The 19,554-nt window shown below is 48.8% G+C and overlaps 2 protein-coding genes across 2 annotated transcripts; both read right to left on the minus strand.

The window, feature by feature from the left end:
* Positions 1 to 3,115: 3,115 nt before the first annotated feature.
* On the minus strand, positions 3,116 to 3,520 carry LOC143184813 (uncharacterized). The gene has a single exon (XM_076387297.1). It carries the CDS (start codon positions 3,518 to 3,520, stop codon positions 3,116 to 3,118), a length of 405 nt encoding a protein of 134 aa, XP_076243412.1.
* Positions 3,521 to 6,684: 3,164 nt separating this feature from the next.
* On the minus strand, positions 6,685 to 7,486 carry LOC143184814 (uncharacterized). The gene is made up of 4 exons (XM_076387298.1): positions 7,481 to 7,486; positions 7,098 to 7,415; positions 6,806 to 7,055; positions 6,685 to 6,752 (listed from the first exon to the last, which is right to left on the minus strand). Exons 1-4 carry the CDS (start codon positions 7,484 to 7,486, stop codon positions 6,685 to 6,687), a joined length of 642 nt encoding a protein of 213 aa, XP_076243413.1.
* Positions 7,487 to 19,554: the final 12,068 nt, after the last annotated feature.

The raw sequence follows: 19,554 nt of genomic DNA on the forward strand, positions 1-19,554 counted from the left end.
ACGATGCTTCGAAATTTAAATGTATTTTAAACAAAATGAGTAAAATGTTACACGATAAAATGTTACAAATTTTTAGTTCTATAATATTTATATTACATAATTGAATTTTATATTATACTATTATTGTACAGTTTCAACATTTTACCTTTTGGAGTAAGTTTGTGTAGATTGCTCAAATTTGAATATGTTGAAAATTGTCGATTTTACAGCTATTTGAAGTTAAGTGCTGACTTTTTTTTTTTAATTTATATTCTACGAAACTGATGGAGCGCGGGAAAGGTAAGCGGTTGACGGTCAGTCAGACTGCAGCGGGCGAACGTGCGTTATTATTTGCGATCAAGGCGGCTTCACCCGACATTATTCTACATTATCTCCGAGAATTTGCAAGGTTTAATGTGATCAACAGATATTGGTAACTCACTCTTTGTCAATGGTACTTATTGTTAAAAACATTTCAGTTGCCATTACCTGTGTTACAGGGAAAATATTGCATTGTGTTCTACCAGTTCTTTTCAAATCGTCGTCCGAAAAATAATATAATTTCTTTTCCGGCATTGAAGTTAGTTTTCGGTATTGTTGGATGTCGTGACTTTATGTTTATCCTTTCCAGGAGAATAGGCTTATTATTTTACAATGTGTCATAAACCGGGTAGGGGAGGTTTCGCTGCTGTTCAGACGAAGGTACTGACTGTCGACCGCTTACCTTTCCCGCGTTCCATCAGTATTATAGAATATAAATTAAAAAAAAAAAGTTAGCACTTAACTTCAAACAGCTGTAAAATCAAAAATTTTCAACATATTCAACATATTACACAACTATTGAATAGACAACATATTCACATTTGAGAAATCTACAAAAACTTACTCCAAAACGTGCCCGATTTTGCGTGGAATGACTCGAATGTTACAAAATTTGCAAATCCATTCTATGTTCCTTTGCCAATATTGCGGACTTGTTCGTACAAAACCTGATACTTTTTGGAGTAACATATTGGTGATAAAATTATCGCAGGGTAAGTTAATTAAATTTAACGCTGTATCGGAGTCCACCGACCCGACTACAGTGCGCCGCGCTATGAATTTGGAATTTTTTTAGTACAATAAATGTATTGTTATAGTGTAGGTTCTTCCAATTTATACATAGGGTACTCCAACTGAAATTGTCACCTCAACTTGTATTATTAGATGGATAAATGTAATGTGTAATAATTGTAGTCTGCAATACTGCGCGAGCAGAAATTAAGTCAATACTTTAACGTACTATATTTTTCGTCGCGTACTGCGAGAAGAACATACGTAACTTTTGCGTCTTGCAAGTAAGCATCGGTATTTTGTAGTCGAAAGAAAACGGGAGGTAGCTAGCTGGTGGCCCATAACAACCTAAAGATCGAGTACCGTCCCAAATTTTGCCTATACCTACCGATAATTGCAAGTTTAACGGGTGCCTCGTTATAAAACAGTAACATGGTAAACTCAAAAGCTCCCCCTTGCGGGTTTTACTACTATTTCGAATATTCAAAGGAGTCGTGGAAACGATTCAGTTAATTAGTGACAGTTGAACGTGGTGCTGTGAAGAAAGTGTATAAGCTCTATCTGAACTTTCGTGTACTGCATAGACAAAACGTAAGTTTTATTCTATGAAAATAGACTTCAAAATAATAAAGGGAAAATACAGTAAAATGTGCCTTCATTGTACATTAATTAATATTTCGTTTTTTTAGTAATAAAAATGGATTGTGAAAAGTTGAATGAATTGGTTCGGCAAGAATCCGTGCTGTACGATCAAAGAAACAGGAGATATATGGACACCGCCTACAAAATGCAAATTTGGAGCAGAATAGGAGCAGAAATGAACGACAGTGATAAGTTTTCAGTTTTAAGCCCAAGTTGTATAGAAGTTTTTTCTTTACATTCACGTGATCTATCACCCTTTCAAATTTTTGTAATACTATCTCAAACACCCTGTATTATACTAGATACAAAACAGTGTATTGGATTTTGCTGAAATTTCATTATAGGGTCATTTCATGCGAAATCGCGCACGTTTCGGAGCAAGTTCTTGCAATTTGCTCAAATTTGAATATGTTGTAGTCTTTAATGATATTTAAACGTACCTCAAAGGATTTTTCCAGAAATTATATTTATGTTTTCAACAATAAGTCGAAGAGTGAGTTACCAATATTTATTGATTGCATTAAACCTTGCAAATGCTCGGACATAATGTAGAATAATGTTGGGTGAAACGTTTAAATATCGTTAAAGACTACAACATATTCAAATTTGAGCAAATTACAAGAACTTGCTCCGAAACGTGCCCGATTTCGCGTGGAATAACCCTAATAGTAATATTTGTAAAATGGTGTATAAAATAAAGGGTACGCTTTTCTTGCAGGAGTAGCATGCAAAACAAGGTGGAATAATATAAGGGACCAATATAGAAAGGCCTTGAGGAAATCGGAGGGACGAAGCGGCCAAGCTGCACGGTCTATAAAATCGTATACATTTTCAAACTAATTGTCATTTTTAAATGACCATATGACCGAGAGGGACACCATTTGCAGTCTACCAAATAGTAGGGAAGTGCCCGTTGTGAAGGAACGGTGGCTTCTGCTACCGTTTCTACAATTGAAGATACTGAGGACACAACAGCAGAGCAGAAAACAGGAGATAAATCCGAGCTATGTAATAGTAGCGAAGAATCCACATCAAGGACAAAAACTGATCAATCCGCATCATCAAAATTATTGGAATATTTAATGAAGAAAAATGAAACCCGGCCCTCTGTATCAGACAAATTTTTCGACACAATAAAGTTAATGGTCGAAAAACTTCCACCGATCAAGCAAAGCATGTTACGTAGTCAGATTTTTAATTTAGTTCAGGAATGCGAACTCGATGCACTCCGCGAGGAGGATAGAAGGATGGGAGAAGATAATTTTGACCCACAGTAATATTGGTCTGGGTTAGGTTATATTACACATTATTAAATTTATAATATTAGATTGTATTATACATTGTTGATTCATAATATTAGATTGTATTATACATTGTTGTTTATAATATTAGCTTATATAATATGTTTTTAAATTTAGAAATAACACATAATTTTACAGATTTAAATCCTATTGTTTTGCCAGGCTACGGCTCCTTCTTCATTAAAATATTCTTTTAATATCTCCCTTACTTGAAATGCAGCCCTGGCGGAATTGCCACTTTGTAGCGGCAAATTTTGCAATGCCACATTTGTTTCTGAAGATGATGCGGATGTCGTGGGAGTGTCTACATTATTAGTGGAAACATTTTTCCCATCGTGCTTGCGAATAAAATTATGTAAAATACACGTAGACAATATAAAATAGTCAATATTTGCTGGCGAACACTCAATGCGCCGATTATAAATTCGAAATTTTTGAGACAGTATACCAAACGTATTTTCTACCACCCTTCTTGCCCGCGACAAACGATAATTATATATTACTTTCTGAGAGTCGTCCATCTGTTGTCCCGGATAGGGTCTCATCAAGTACGTTTTTAAAGGGAAAGCTTCGTCTCCAACTAAAAAAAATGGAGCTCTTTTCGTCGAGTTCGGTAGCTATGTTTCCTTCGGGAAATTAAAAGCTTCACGTTCCAACGCTTTTCCAAAATTGGAATGCGAAAAAATTCCACCATCGCTGTTCTTTCCGTAGGACCCTACGTCTACGGCAACAAAATTATGCCGTGCATCGACAACCGCCAACAGAACAATTGAAAATGTTTTTTTATAGTTAAAATATTATGTCCCGGTATTTGCAGGAGCTTTTATAACAACGTGTTTCCCGTCTATCGCACCAATGCAGTTGGGAAAGTTCCACAGGTCATTAAATTCGCTGGCGATTTCCTTCCATCTTTCTTCACTTGGCAGTGGCATTGTTTCTTGCATGAGGCACTCCACTATTGCTCTGCATGTGTCGTTCACAATAGTGTGTACCGTGCTTTGGCCGAGGCGATAACTGAACGAAATTGTTTTGTACGAATCGCCAGTTGCTAGAAATCTAGAACAAAATTAAAACATAATATTACGTGTAGCGTAAATATTAAAAAATAAAGAATAACAGTTATTGAATAATGAATCCGAAACGGAACTCCAATAAAGTAATACAAGTACTTGGCATAAACAATCAAATTTTTTGTCCATTTAACTCACCTTAGAGTAACTGCCAATCGTTCCTGGGGGGTGATAGATAATCTCCATCACGTATCTTTTTTCTTTATGCGGTGTTCTATCTTGGATAATAATATTTCAAATGTACATCGTGACATTTTAAAATATTCTGCAAATTTTATTTCGTCGTCGATTAATTCTTTGTACAATGTTACAAATTCACCTTCACTACTTCTTTTCTTCCATGCATCATGGACCCACTTTCTTTTTGCACTGCCCTCTTCCTTTTCTTCCTCTTGCTCCTCCATAATTGTCATCAATACAATTAATTCCCGGGCCCGGCCCGGCCCGGATCGCCCGGATATGTGTGACTCGACCTTAATACTGCGTCTCGGATCTACGCCGCAAGACGAGTTCTAGGGGGACTCAGGGAGACCCTGCAGGTCAGCCGTCAATCTTTGAACGGCGCTACAAATTATTATTGGTCGCGAGATCGCGCGAGATGAGCGAGCCAATCGGGGCACGGTGGGGGAAGCGTCGCGTGCCGAGATCCTGCCGCACGCAGCGATCTCGGCCTTCTTCTTGTGCGGGACGCTGACCAGGTCGCAGGTCGTAAGTCTTTCCCCATTGTTCTCTCCGGTTGACTCGGATTAGATCGGTTCGTAAGCGGAATCTTGAGAGGGCCGACTCCTGGTGGTCGTGTGGGCCGTGTTACAGAAAGAAAGCCCTCGCGTACGGGTTTGTCGAAGCCTGCGGGCTCGGCTAAACGGCGAGTCTGCGGCTTAGCGGCGTGATAGCGAACGGTTGTTGCGTGCGGGTACATCGTCGGTTTGCTGGTATAACCTCGGTGTAACAGCAGCCACGCGGGCGGTTCACTTACGCGTGCCGAACGTGCGTTTCAGCCTCGTCGTCGCTCAAAAGCCTTTGTTACGCGATCATTGTAGCGGGGAACGTGTAACTGCCCGCGGCCACGTGTTGCGGGACAGCGCGTGTAATAAGTCGCATCACCTCTGTACGTTTCTCGCTCGAATACATCTTTTATTACCTGAGAAAACCGTGTTTTGTCTGGCGTTCTTGCCGTAAAAACCCGAAATCCCAGAAACGTTCCTCACCCTGCGCTCGAAGGAACCTCGCCCCTTTCCGTGCGAAGAGCTAGCCTGGGCCGCGGTTTTGGAAAACGGGAGACGCGTTTCACGCCGGTATCGAAAGATACCTGGCGCCCACGGAAAAATCAAGGTGTGGGACGCGTAGTAGCCGGATCTGCACGTCCGTCCTAAGCCGAATACGGCTCGGCGGGACGGTCACGTCGCAATACATAATTCAACCAACAATAAGACATCACCTCATGACCAAGAAACAATTGGCACATTATGTACAATTTTAAATGATGTTGCAGTTAATACACCACACAGCATATTTCAAATTATAAAAAAACTCAAAAACAATAAAGTCTCACGATCAGATCACATCAATTCATCTCAGTTAAAAATGGCTCCAAAAAAGATAATAGTTCAACTTTTCTACATTTTCTAAACATCCATGAAACTCTCATATTTCCCTACACCTTGGAAGCACGCTAATATCATTTCATTTCCTAAACCTAAAAAGCATCCAAAAATAGCATCAAACTATAGACCAATCAGCCTACTAAGTCTATTAGGAAAAATTCTTGAAAAAATAATACTAACAGAAATTCACAATCACCTGAACAATTACAAAATAATAATCAATGAGCAGTTTGGTTTTAAAACAGAGCACTCAACAATCTTACAGCTATTAAGACTAACCGAATTTATTGCTATTAAAATTAATAAAAACAGAATAGCAGCAGCAGCATTTCTTGACATAAACAAAGCATTCGGCACTATATGGCATGAAGAACTAATCTTAAAAATGTACAAACTAAAGTTTCCAGTGCAAATAATTAAACTAATAATCAATTATCTTAAAAATAGAACCTTTTCTGTCTCCCTAGGAAAAATTAAATCTAATATTCAAACAATCAAAGCAGGTGTACCACAAGGTTCCGTACTAGCACCAGTACTTTTCAACATATATATCCATGATATTCCAAAGAATCCTAACACAAACCTTACTTTATTTGCTGATGACACTACATCATTCACTTCTTCTTGGAAAGTAGAGCAAGCATCTAAATATATATCAGATCATGTAACTGAAATAAGAACATTTTTTAATGAATGGAAACTGAGTATTAACACAAACAAAACAATAATTACTTATCATAAAACCTGTTTGCCAAATGTGACCATTGCCTGCGACGATGGTCAAATTCTCTGCTGTGCTGTTCAGAGGTACCCGCATAGTACCTCCTCACCAGTGACAACGCTCACAGTAGGAGAAAACAAATCATGCACTGAAAGGAAACACATGCTAGTATTGCTCAAGTGTGCGTAACTTTAACTAAACACAATAATAATTCTATACTAGAACTAATGTACAAACTACACTTAAAAAATTATTTTACGCTAACTTAACTAAATCCTGCTTGAGATCGATCTGCAGAACGCGTTGAAAAACTGTTACGTTCCTTCAACCTCATTCAGCGGAGGTCGATCTACATTCGGCGGAGATCCATCTACAATATATTCTATGGAGACCGATTCTCCCGTACGACTGTTTCCTTTCGTACGGTTAATTCACCTTCATCAACTTGTTCTTCAATATTTTCAGGAATAATGAAGGCGGGTTTAAGACGATCGATACTAACTCTTAAGAGTTTACCCCGAATGTCAATTGAAAAACTTTTTTCATCCCTTTGGATGACTTTATACGGTCCATTACATGGTGATCGTGTTGAACTTTTGACTGCGTCGTGGCGTACAAACATATAAGGTGTTGAAAACATTTCTTTAAAAATAAATGATTTGTTTAAACCGTGTCGCATGATAAGCTGTAGTTTCACATTGTCAAAATGTCGCTTCAATCACAAAACAAAATCTGAGTTCGCATCGTGATTCCTTGACAAAAAAAATTCTGCAGGCAAACGAACATTAGTACCGTGTACTAATTGCGCCGAAGTTGTATTCAAATCGGCTTTAATAGCTGTATATATGCCTAACAAAACAATGGGTAAGATGTCGTACCAGTTATTGATATCGTGACATTTAATTGCAGACTTCATCTGATGATGAAATCTTTCCACCATGCCATTTGTCTGCGGGTGGTATGCGATTGTGCGAATGTGTTTCGTACCAAGCAAAATTGCTTGTGCAGATGCACAATTCGTTAAGGGCTTAGGGTAGTCACGTGACTTTACGAAATTTCTTGGTCGGTATCTACCGTTACAATTTTCTTTACAGAAATAAAATTATCCACAGACATGTGGCTGCTTAATGCATGCGAGATGGAGCCACACTATGATTCCCCCTCCACTATACACACTACTATACGAGCCGTATGTACGTGAATTCGGCCCTTCGGATCACTTCGGATAGCTTCGGAAAGACGAGAGAGAAGGCAAATGTCAAATCTTACTCTCGCGTTTCTAAAACGCTATTGTAGTTTGGTCCAAGTCGCCCGCGAGCGGCATTGAGCGGCACGAGTCACTCGTAAAATATTTCGAGTGGAAACTCTGGTTTATCTGCAAAACTAAATCAGTTTAATAAAAATTACTTTTCGAGTTTATGTAACTTGAATGTAAAAGATGATATACTTACAAGTTTTACATTTTCTACGTTCTTGATACCAGCCTTTAAAAAACAATTAAAGCAAGTTCATGATGATTTCATATTAATTTACTTACAAACAATAAGAGTAAACGAATTTTAGTTATCTCTTTGTATATGTGGCGAATTATTTCCTATTCGTTTTTCCTTCCGGTTTGGTCTGGGTTAGGTCAGGGTTAGCTCTGGGTATATACAAAATAGGGGAGACGAGGGCTGGAAGGGTCTCGTCCGGGAACGTCTGCCTTGGCGAGAACTCCGATGGAGCTGACGTTCCACCAACACCCTGACGAGCTTGCTCGCCAGGTGAGGGGAATTTCGGCGAAGTTGGGGGCCCGACTGGCTCAAGACCACTCACCGCACCTCCACGTGGGGTCCCTGGACCTCCGCCCCAGTAGTTGGTACTCGCTAGCGAGTGCCAATTTGCTGGACGCGGAGGACGAGCGCGGTGAGCTGGCAACGGGATGGAAAATCAACGACGACTTCGGCACGATAGACGGGCGCTTAGGGTACGGGCCCACCCGCAAGAGGGTATCGGTAATGCGGTATGACAACGACAGGAAACAACGTTTACGGTGCAGGGGGCGTCGGATCCCCCAGTACCGGCGCGGATGGGAGTGGCCGACCGGGCTCCCCCACGTCGTTAACCGACTACCGGGAGAACGCAGTGGTGGACCACCGGGCCACTGCGTTCAGCACCACGACTGGTGAAGAGGCGTCCGGCCAGGCACACCGTCTGTCTCGGCGTCTGCTTCGGCGCACAACGCACCCAGGGTCGTTAGCGAGGTCATGCTCGCGCGCCCTGTGGTGCGTCTAGAGCGGCTGCCGGGACCAAGTTCCAGCCGTAGCCGCAAAAAGTCTCCGTGGCGTTCCTCGTCCGTGGGAATCACGGACGACGACGGGTGGGACTCCGCCAGTTCGGCGGGTTCCATCCGGTCAGTTCGGCTGACCCGTGCCCCACGACCAGCAGGGAAAAAGCGCGGTCGTCCCCCGACCACTGGGGAGTACGTGGGCCTCGCCGAGGCAAAAAGGCAACTGATCCAGCTGACGCTGCAGGGGCGTCAGCTGAGGGAAGAAATGGAGGCGGAGGACCCCACGATCATGGCGCCGCCCATCTCCAAATCCTGTGAGCCGATCCGAGAGGACGAGCTCGCTGAGGAGATGAGGCACGCCCCCTCAACGGATCTTGGTGCCCGCATTTTCGAGGGTTCCGAGACCATATTGAAGGTGGCAAAGTGTTCGAACCACCTCAAGGGTTCCATGGTTCGCCAACTGCGCGTCGCGGCACTAACCATTCGCCAGGCCGCGGTGGAACAAGCTAAGCGGTCTAAAATAACAGACCGCGAGGCCGAGCTCGAGCGCGTAGTTGCGCAACTGAATACGCGCGTAGCCGAGCTCGAGGCGAGACTCATGGGTCGCACATCCCCGACCCGCCGCCCATCGCCGCCGAGGATGAAAACGCCTCCGGCTGCGCCGCCTCCACCACCGCCGCGGCCACCGACGCTACCAAACCCTCCGGCGCCTACATCGCCGAGGGTACAGCGTCAGCGGCCTGTCACTCGTGGGTCAGCGGGACCACCACCAGACCCGCCTTATCAGGACCCCCTCGCTGGCGTTGAGGGCCTCATTCGCCGCCTATGCGGCGAGATGGAGGAGCGGCTCGCGGCCCGTCTGAGCGCGCCGCATCCGCCTCCACCTCCATCCGTCGCACGCGGCCCGGCGAGCTATGCCGCTACCGCGCGGGCGCGTCCTGAGCGCGAGTCTCGCGTCCCACCGCGCCCCGCTCCAGCTACGGCGCCACAACGGCCGCGTGCGGCCGCGCCCGTTCCTGATGCGCCACCCCCGCGGCCACCTGCGGCCGCGGCCGTTACAGGCGGGATGACGGCCACACAAAAGAGGCGGGCAAGGCGGCAGAGGAAAAAGCAAAGGGAGGCAGCGGACCATAAGGCCGCTGTCCCTTCAGCTGCGACACGCCGCGCCGCCCCTCCTGTCGCCCGCCGCGCCACGCCACCTGTCACCAGCGCGGCGACAAACACGGCGGCAGCCAAGAAGGCAAAGCCGCCCGCTGCGGCCTCGCCGAGGACCCGCAGCCAGCGCCGCGGCAAGGCTGCCAAGACGGCGCGCCAACCTCAGCCTGGCCCAAAACCGACTGCACCCGCCTCCTCTGACTCCTGGTCGACAGTAGTCGGCAGAAGGGAGAGGCGGAAGGCGGCGGTCGCGGAGCGCGCTCGCGCTGCTCCCCCGCCACCGGCCGCGGCCCCCAAGAAGGCGCCGCGCATACGTCCACCCCGCGCTCCAAAAAGGGCTGCGGTCAGTTTGACCGTAGCCCCGGGGAGCGAAATGACGTACGCAGAAGTCATGGCGCGTGCTGTAGCCGGCGTACGTCTCAAAGATGTCGGTATCACGGACATCAGAAACCGAAAGGGCCGCACGGGGTCCTCGATCCTTGAGGTCCCCGGCCAAGAAAGCGCCGCTGGCGCAGATCGCCTAGCTGAGAGGCTGATAGAAGTTTTCCGCGGCACGGACGTGAAAGTGTCCAGGCCCGTAAAATGCGCCGAAGCGCGCATAAGCGGCCTGGACGAGTCCGTGACCGCGGAGGCGGTGGCGGCCGCCGTCGCGGGTACCGCCGGCTGTCGCGCGGACGAGGTCCGCACAGGCGTAGTCCGCCGATCCGCGTCCGGGATGGGCACCATTTGGATACGGTGTCCAGTCGCGGCCATGACCAAACTCATGGCTGCCGGGCGCATAAGGGTCGGCTGGACCTCGGCGAGGGTCGAAGCACTGGCTGCACGTCCCCAGCGGTGCTACAAGTGCCTGGAGCTGGGGCACGTGCAGCAAAAATGCCCTGAAGAGGCGGATCGCCGCGCCAGGTGCTACACGTGTGGTAGCACCGACCACATGGCGTGGCAGTGCTCGGCCCCGCCGAAATGCCCGGTCTGCGCTGACCTGGGCCGCCCAACCAATCACAGGCTGGGCGCTAAGGCCTGCGCGCCGCCACCGCCGCGACGAGGGAGGAAACCTCCCCCAACAACCGGGGCGACCGGCCAAGTTGGGCCGGCCGCCTCGGCACCGAGGGAGACGGACCCGCAACCAGCGGAGAAGGAACGGGCTGAAGAGCCCAAAGCGAAGGAAGCAGGATCCGGCCGTGGGGAGGCCATGGACACGGCCTAAAGTTCACCCCCACGGCCAAAATTCTGCAAGCCAACCTCAACCACACGGCCGCGTCGCAGGACCTTCTGCAGCAGACGTTGGCCGAGCTTGGTGTGGGGTTGGCAGTCGCGGCGGAGCCATACCGTGTCCTCGACCGCCCAAATTGGGCGGGAGACGACATTGGCTCCGTCGCGATTATCGCCGACGGCTCCGCGGCCCTCTGCGCTTGCGCGCATGGCCGCGGGTATGTCGCGGCGACATACGGCGGCCTAGCGGTGGTAGGCATCTACGCCCCGCCCAGTGCCCCCCTCGCGACGTTTGAGCGGCTGCTGGACGAGGTCAGAGACGTCGTGTCCCGCTCTCCAGTCGGCCGCACCTTAGTCCTGGGCGACTTCAACGCCAAGGCAACGGCTTGGGGTTGTCCCGGGACAGACGCGAGGGGACAAACGGTACTGGAATGGGCGGCGGGCGCGGGGCTCCTACTCCTCAACAGGGGCTCCGCAAGCACATGCGTGCGGTGGCAGGGCGAATCGATAGTCGACCTATCATGGGCGACGCCCTGCGCCGCGCGCTGTGTCACCGGGTGGAGGGCCGCGGAGGAGGTGGAAACATTAAATGACCACCTCCACGTGCTAATGCACGTATCCGCTGAACATCAAGACCCCCACCCAGCCCGTCGCCCCAGGGGCGGACAGCCGCCCCGCAGATGGGCCGCAAAAAAGATGGACGAGGACGCGCTGATGGCCGCCTCCCTCGCGATGGCCTGGCCGGAGCCGCCGGCTGGGCCCGTCGCGGACGTCGACAGCGAGGCAGTATGGTTCCGGGAGTCTCTGGCGGCGGTCTGCGACGCCGCCATGCCCCGGACCGGAAAGCCTCGCAAGCGGGCCGTGTACTGGTGGTCGGGCGAAATCGCCGCCTTGCGAGTTGCAAGGGTGGCAGCCCGACGCCGCTTCACCAGGGCCCGCAGACGTGCCAACCGCGACGCCGCGAGGGAACAAACGATATACGAGGGCTACCGAGAGGCAACGGTGGCCCTCCAGGCGGCCATCAAAAAGGCCAAGTCCGAGGCCTGGCGCGAGCTCCTAGACTCGCTAGACCGTGACCCATGGGGGCGACCGTACAGAATTGTACTAGGGCGATTACGCCCTGCGGCGCCCCCGGTCACGGCGAGTCTCGACCCCCCCATTCTCCGGCGCGTCGTGGACACACTCTTTCCGGTCGATCCGGAGGAGCCACGACCGCCGGATCCGGCGGACCCGACCACCTGGTCCGCCGAATTGGGGGTCACGCAAGGGGAGCTCGCTGCCGCCGTCCGTCGCTTGGGGGTGCGCGACACCGCCCCCGGCCCGGACGGAGTGCCCGGACGTGCCTTAAAAAGGGCACTGCGCGTCCTCGGGCCCCGGCTGCTCAGCCTATTTAATGGCTGTTTGCAGTCGGGGCGGGTACCGCTTCTGTGGAAGCGAGGGCGGATGATCCTCGTCCTGAAGAAAGGAAAGCCCGCGGATTCGCCCTCCGCGTACCGGCCCATCTGCCTCCTCGACGAAGTCGGCAAATTGTTCGAGCGTGTGCTCGCTCGCCGACTCGAGAAGGCAGTTTCCCGTGACGGTCCCGGCATAGCCGACTGTCAGTTCGGCTTCCGTGGGGGAAGATCGACGCTCGACGCGATCGATCACGTCAAATCCCTCACGGACACGGCCGTCTCCCAGGGTGGGGTTGCGTTGGCGATCAGTCTTGATATCGCCAACGCATTTAACTCCCTGCCCTGGGGGGCAATAAGGGTGGCACTCCAAGAACACGGGGTGCCGCCCTACCTCCAGGCCGTGATGTCGGATTACCTGCGGGACAGGGAAATCGAATTCCCGGGCCGGAACAACACCCAGCGGAGGGTACTCAGCCGGGGCGTGCCTCAGGGTTCCGTTGTAGGACCACTCCTATGGGACCTGGGGTACGACTCCGTGCTCCGCGGGCCCCTCCCCACCGGCGCCAGCGTTGTCTGTTACGCCGACGACACGCTCATAGTCGCCGTGGGGAGGGATTGGACGAGGACTGTCCGCCTGGCCGAGATGGCCGTGGCACTGGTCGTCGCCAGGATCCGAGCCTTGGGGCTCCGGATCTCGCCGCAAAAGACGGAGGTAGTCTGGTTTCACGGGCTGCCTCTGTCGCGGCGTGCGCCCCAGGCTCGGGTCTGGGTGGGTGATGCCCCCATCCAGGTCGGGGGAAGGTTTAAGTACCTCGGCCTGGAAATCGACAGCCGCTGGCGCTTCGAAGAACACTTCGACCGTCTGGTCTCCCGGGTTGTGGCGACGTCGACCATGCTTGGCCGACTCTTGCCCAACCTAGGGGGACCCAACCAGAAGGTACGCCGCCTCTATGTGGGAGTGGTGCGGGCCATGGCCCTCTACGGGTGCCCCGTATGGGCCCGCGGCCCGGTGGTCAGCCGGAGCGCGCGGCGCAAGTTGCGCCGCGTGCAGAGGCTAATGGCCATCCGGGTCGTGCGTGGTTACCGCACCCTACCCCACGAAACGGCGGCGGTTCTGGCGGGTGTCGTCCCCTTCGACATCCAGGCTGAGGCACACGCCGATGTATATCGGCGTCTGCAAGCCCTCCGTCTGGACGGGGACGCCCCGCCAGACGCGGCGGTCGAATCAGACATGAAGCGCCAGTCCCAAAGATCCGCCCGCGAAATATGGCGGCGTCAGCTCCAGCGGAGCGGCGCCGACCGACAGCGGGCGGTAGGGGCGGTCCTGCCCAGCCTTGATAGCTGGCTGGACCGTAGGCATGGTGGGCTCACCTACCGTATGACCCAGGTGCTCTCCGGGCACGGATGCTTCGGAGAGTACCTGGAGAAGATTGGCGCCGAGGCGACGACCAGGTGCCACCAGTGCGGCGCGGAGCTGGACTCCGCGCAACACGCGCTGGAAGAGTGTCCCGCCTTCGCGGCTCAAAGGCGGGCGCTCCGGAGGGAGATGGGTGGCGACCTCTCCCTCCGAGCCGTGGTAGCCGCGATCGCAGGCGATCGCGGCGCCTGGCAAGCGTTCGCCTCCTTCTGTGAGGACATTATGACCCGGAAGGAGGCGGACGAGCGCGAGCGGGAGGTCGCAGACCCCGCTCGCGCAGAAAGAAGAGGGGCGCGTCGGGCAGCGGGGCGGCGGTTACGTGCCGCCCCAGTCACAGGTGGGGCTGGTCCCCCCTGACCGCCACGCGCGTCCCTCGGCCGGGCGGAACTGTAATCCGCCCGGCACTAACAGGCGGTTCCCGCGCATAATGCCGCGGCGGGCTCGGCTACATGAGCCCGCCAGCCGCGCGCGGGACCGCCAGGGCCTGGGGTCACCGGGTTGGGGACCCGGTGGCCTCCGTTCAAAAGGCCCAGAAGGGGCGTCGTCGAGGGTGTGGCCCTCTCGGCGGCGCCAATCCCACAATGGGAACAACAAGTGGTCGCGGGCGCTGGGCGCGTAGCGCGAGGCGTCCGCGGCCACGTGGGGAGGTTACACTCCCCACAGAAGAAGGAAGAGCCGCCGCGCTGGTAGCGGCGGAGGGAAGCGCGGGGGACTCCGGTAGTTTTTCGACAGAGTTCCCGGAGTGCCCCTCATGCGCTGAAGATGGCCACCGTGGAGTTTTAGTGGGTGCAAGCCCCACACTACCCCGGGAATCCCCCACCCCGGGGTGTGCGTTAGGCATTTCTCCACGTAAAAAAAAATAAAAAAAAAAAAAAAAAAAAAAAAAAAAGGGTATATACAAAATAAGAGGAGACGTTGCTAAAAATACATTAATTTAATATATTTATAGTCATCAGAATCACGGTTGCCGCCGCGACCCCGACCGCGGCTTCTTCCGTACTTCCGTTTACGGACTTTCTTTTTAAAATCCCAGAACTGTAATATGAAAAATAGACACATGTTATTCACGAAATTTACTTCGTTCTTGAACAAAAAATGAATAGATAAAATACTTAGCGCTTTAGCATAAGATCGCCTATGATCTACGTACGTTTTGTCGTCATGCCTCCTCTATAGTGAAGCTTTAGATAAGTAATTTATCTATTCATTTTTTGTTCAAGAACGAAGTAAACTTTGTGAATAACACGTGTCTATTTTTCATATTGTAATTTCGGGACTTTAAAAAGAAAATCCGTAAGTGCAAGTATGGGAGAAGCTGCAGTCGGGGTCGCGGCAGCAACTGCGATCCTGGTCTGGGGGAAGAGGCGGGAACGGGGGGGAAAATTTAATTATAAATTATTATAATTAAAAAGTAAACATATTAAATTAATGTATTTTTAGCAATTACTCCTTTTATTTTGTATATATCCAGACCTAACCCAGACCTAAGAACATATAAATATTATAAACAATTTATATTCTTTATTTTTAGTTTATTATTGCATGTAGAATCGCTCTTTCTCGATTGTATCAGCTTGTACATAAACTTGTTTTAATTTAATTTTTCATACAAAATACACAGAGAATGTCATCGTTTGATCTTTAAACTCATCCCTCAAAATTTCATAATGTTTAAAAAGCGGTTATATAACGGGCATTTGGCTCGTCCGCGAGATTCGTAATTTGTTGGTATACGTGACCGACCGAAGGTGGCCTTCGGGTTGGAGCATACGTTGTCCTAGCGGCAAAACACGATCAGCTGTCGTATGACTTGTTTTTGTCGTCAAAATTAAAGTTCAAACAAAGTAAGCGTTGTCGAGCAACGGTTTTGAACTCCAGGCTCGATGTCGAGTGGGGACATCGGAGCCTGAAGGAGAGAGAGAGTACATCGTACTACATTAGCACGAGACAAAAGATAATTTGTGAGCGCCGCGTAGTGGTAAAATTTGGCACGTCTTCCGCTTCGCGGAGACACGCGCGGCTCTCGCCCCAGTCGTCTTACGACAATCAAGCTTGACGCAGTCAGTGCGACCGTTCGTCAAGCGCATCTCAGCTCGCCAGTTTCCAGATTTCAAGTAGTTTGGTTACCAGACACTTGAAATCTCACTAGCTCTCAAAAGCTGAACCTCTGTCGCCGACAGACTAGGAAGCTCTGCTCGATTCGTACGTATAATACGTACGAAAGAGCACCTGGTTTGTTTTAGGAGACAATTGATCGAGATTTGCACTCTTGGAATCGGGGCCTGCCCTGATTCTCTGAGTCTCGTTTCGTCTCGGAGCAACAAAGGCCGCTGCCTGTTGGATCCCTGAGAGACGGGTTACAACAGAGAGAGATAACGTACGTGCCTATCACCTCTGCGTTACTCGTGCTCTGCCACCCCGTTTAGTAGCAACCCCCGTGTGACGAATAGAAGCACACGGTAAGGTGAACGGAGTCGCGGAGCCTCTGGCCGTCCTCAGCCTCCAGGACCAGCAATTCGCTGGTTATAGCGTGTCCCTCCGCTCACGAATCCCTAAGTTACTTGGATTCGTACGGAACGAACCTTTCCAAAAGGTGCAAGGCGAAGAGAAGAGGTCCCTCCTCCTCTCAAGCCACTCGTTCATCGACTTCTTCTTCGCGCCAGAAGAAGAGTCGATAATACAGTCCACTGCATTACCTTTGCGTTACTGGCAAGGTTTTGCTATACCCTCCAAATAGGCTCGCGAGCGCAGCCTGGAGTTGGGAATCTTTGGTATAGCCAGACTTACACTCTTGCTTACCGCCGCGGTTCCGCCGCTATCTCTTTTTCAGACGCCAACGTCGCTAAGAGGAGCGCCGGCGTCACCACCAGCCACGACCACAGGGCCTCCGATCCACCGTCCACCCGAGCCGACGAGGACCGGAGCAGCACCCAGCCCCCAAAAAACCAGACTTTAAATAAACGTCGCTCAAAAGCCCTTTTAAGGGTCGACAAAATATAAAACTTGGGTTTTCGTTTTCTTTCGTATCCCCTCAATCTCACCTCATCTGGACCTCCGTTGGATCCCTTATTTTAAGCGATTCCAACACATAAAAATTTTTGAAGATCTCACCGAATAATCTCCTTCCGAGTCGAAACGTGAAAATATCTATAATATCAAAAAGGCTGCTTGTGCCGTGTTGCGCTTGCCGAAGCGTTTCAAGCTTCTTTCCGAATCTTTCCGAAGCCGTCCGAAGCAGTTCGAACCGCCGAGCTCACTTTCTGTTCGAACCCTACAATGTCACTCGGAATGACTTTTAATGGGACTTTTTGTGGGACATGAACAAAACACGCAGCTCGTATAGTTGCATGTGTAGTTGTGCGTCAAATTCTCGAAACTCGCGTGCCAACTCAGAGCAGCACGGGCCTCTCGATTAGGAGCTGCTTGGTGTGTTCAAGCGGAACTAAACTTGTCAGTTTTTTACTCTGTTTTGTCTCTAACCTGGCAAAAAGCACTGCCAAATCGCGCTGACGCTTTACGTCCTTATATTGGAAGGTTTTGAGCTGGAAAAGGGCTCATTCGATAGAGGAAGGATCAATCTAGCCCGCGCTGGTCATGATTTCGCTCAGAACAATCTCTAAATTAGCTAAAAATGCTTAGATTTCATGGCTGTCAATTTGTCGATTTTTGCTTTACTTTGAACACTCATATTACTGAACATCAGCAGAATCTGATTAAATAATGACCAGCGTGGGTTAGATTGAACCTTCCTCTATCGAATGAGTCCTTTTCTATCTCAAAATCTTTCACTATAAGGACGTAAAGCGTCAGCGCGTAAACCTCTGTTTTTGCCTAATTTTGTCGGTAATGTCACCGCCCTAACATATCTGATCCTAGGCCCTTAAACAACTGAGATTTAAATTGACGTCCTTGGTCCAGTTGTAATTCTCAACGGCACGCCAAAACGAGCAATCCAGGTCGAAAGAAAGGTTAAAGCAACGGTTGAAGTCCCCGTGTCAGGTATAGGTATAGCTTCCGGCGCTGCCCTACTTATATGGGAAAATTGCCTCTCTCTTTTGGGCCCAATGACTGTCGTCGCTGTAGGGGTAGCATCGTGCTGCGTCTGCGCGTTCAGAAGTCATTGCAGGATACGTGCTCCCAATTGGTTCCGAGGTTTTGGCGCATGCGTCTGGTAGTGTTTGCGCCGGCGTATAGAGAGCGTTGTTTGTTGATTGGCTCATACTGTCATCATCCGATCGTCATCCTGTCGTCAACGCGTGTTCTATCGCACGCCATAGGATGTCGCTCTGGTGATGTACTGATCCTGTGCGCACGCGTAATGGGAAGCGTTCCGTTGTGTGTGCGCATGCGCGCTACGTGTCGCTGGCGCGATGTTTCGATTAAGGATTCGAGGTTAGGGTTATAAGTTAGGGGTTTATATCACTGCCACTGTTAAGATCTAATTATCATTTATTATTTATTGAATGCATCGAGAAAAATGTCTGTCAACACTTGATTTCTTCATAGTCGAAATCGCAGCTGGTTGTTACACTAGTATCTCTGATTGTTTTCAGATTTTTCGGTTTGATGCGCCATAGTCATAAAAATCAAAAATCGATGCTTTCGTCGTTTCTTTCACGTCAGAGTAATAGATACGTCGAATTTTGGTACATTTTTAAAGAAACAAGTAAATAAACTCGTCCCCTGAAAACTATGCCGAGTGCGTTTTGTTTCTAAGTGTCGATGCTAAATTTCCAACAGCGTTAGTGGGGCAGTGGCACAGTATCCGCCTGCTAAACCACTGCATACTTTTTTAACCACAGGTTCGGGCTCCTCTTTGGGCTCATCATTTTTTATACTCATTATATTTTTTTCAATTCATAATCATCTAATAATGGTCAATATTTATTTTTAAATGTTTTTTTAGAATATATCAAAATATTTTAATCTGAAATATCTATAAAAATAATTTTGGAGTGCTTTTCACAATTTCGTTTTTCTTGTCATATATATTGTCACTTTAATTCATATTACATAAATCATGAACGAATTACAACCTTAATTGTGTATTTTGCGAAAGCTAATCATCGAACAGCAAACTGTTTTACATTTACATATGTGCAGAGCCAGCGGTCACCGATTCATTTTTGACCCAGCGTTCACCATCCGAGGATTAAGTTATACTGTTAAGTTTACTGGCATACCGTAATTACAATTTCTGAGCATGCACGAATTATCAAATTGGATTCGTAAGGAAAAAGATCAGAGAATGCGGGCATATATTTTTTTAATTCTCTGACACTTAAATCGGGGTTTAAATTTGCAAAGCAAAAATACTTTTATTTTTTTTTTTTTTTTTTTTGATTGAAAAAATCTTTCTCGGAATATGAGAAAAATTTATTCAGATATACATATATATTCTTCAAGATTAATAGAAAAAAAACTGCATTTTGTATCTCTAATAGTGTTGGAGATATACAAACCGAAAATCAGTAAACTTTTACGCGTAATATCTTAAAAACTATTTGAAAAAAGGTGTATACATTAATGTTTGCTGAATTCGTCTTGAAACGTACTATCTATTGATAAAAAAAAATATATATGATCCCATTTAAAAAACCAAACTTAACTTTCATATCTCTGTAAACAATAATGATAAAAAAAAATTGTTACGGCCAATAAATCAGCCCCCTCTTACCATTCAATTTCATATAAAAACTTTTTTCGTATCTGTAATAGGTTAGCAAATAATCGACTGTCC

Source organism: Calliopsis andreniformis, chromosome 10 (assembly GCF_051401765.1).
Source record: "Calliopsis andreniformis isolate RMS-2024a chromosome 10, iyCalAndr_principal, whole genome shotgun sequence".
Taxonomy (NCBI): Eukaryota; Metazoa; Arthropoda; class Insecta; order Hymenoptera; family Andrenidae; genus Calliopsis; species Calliopsis andreniformis.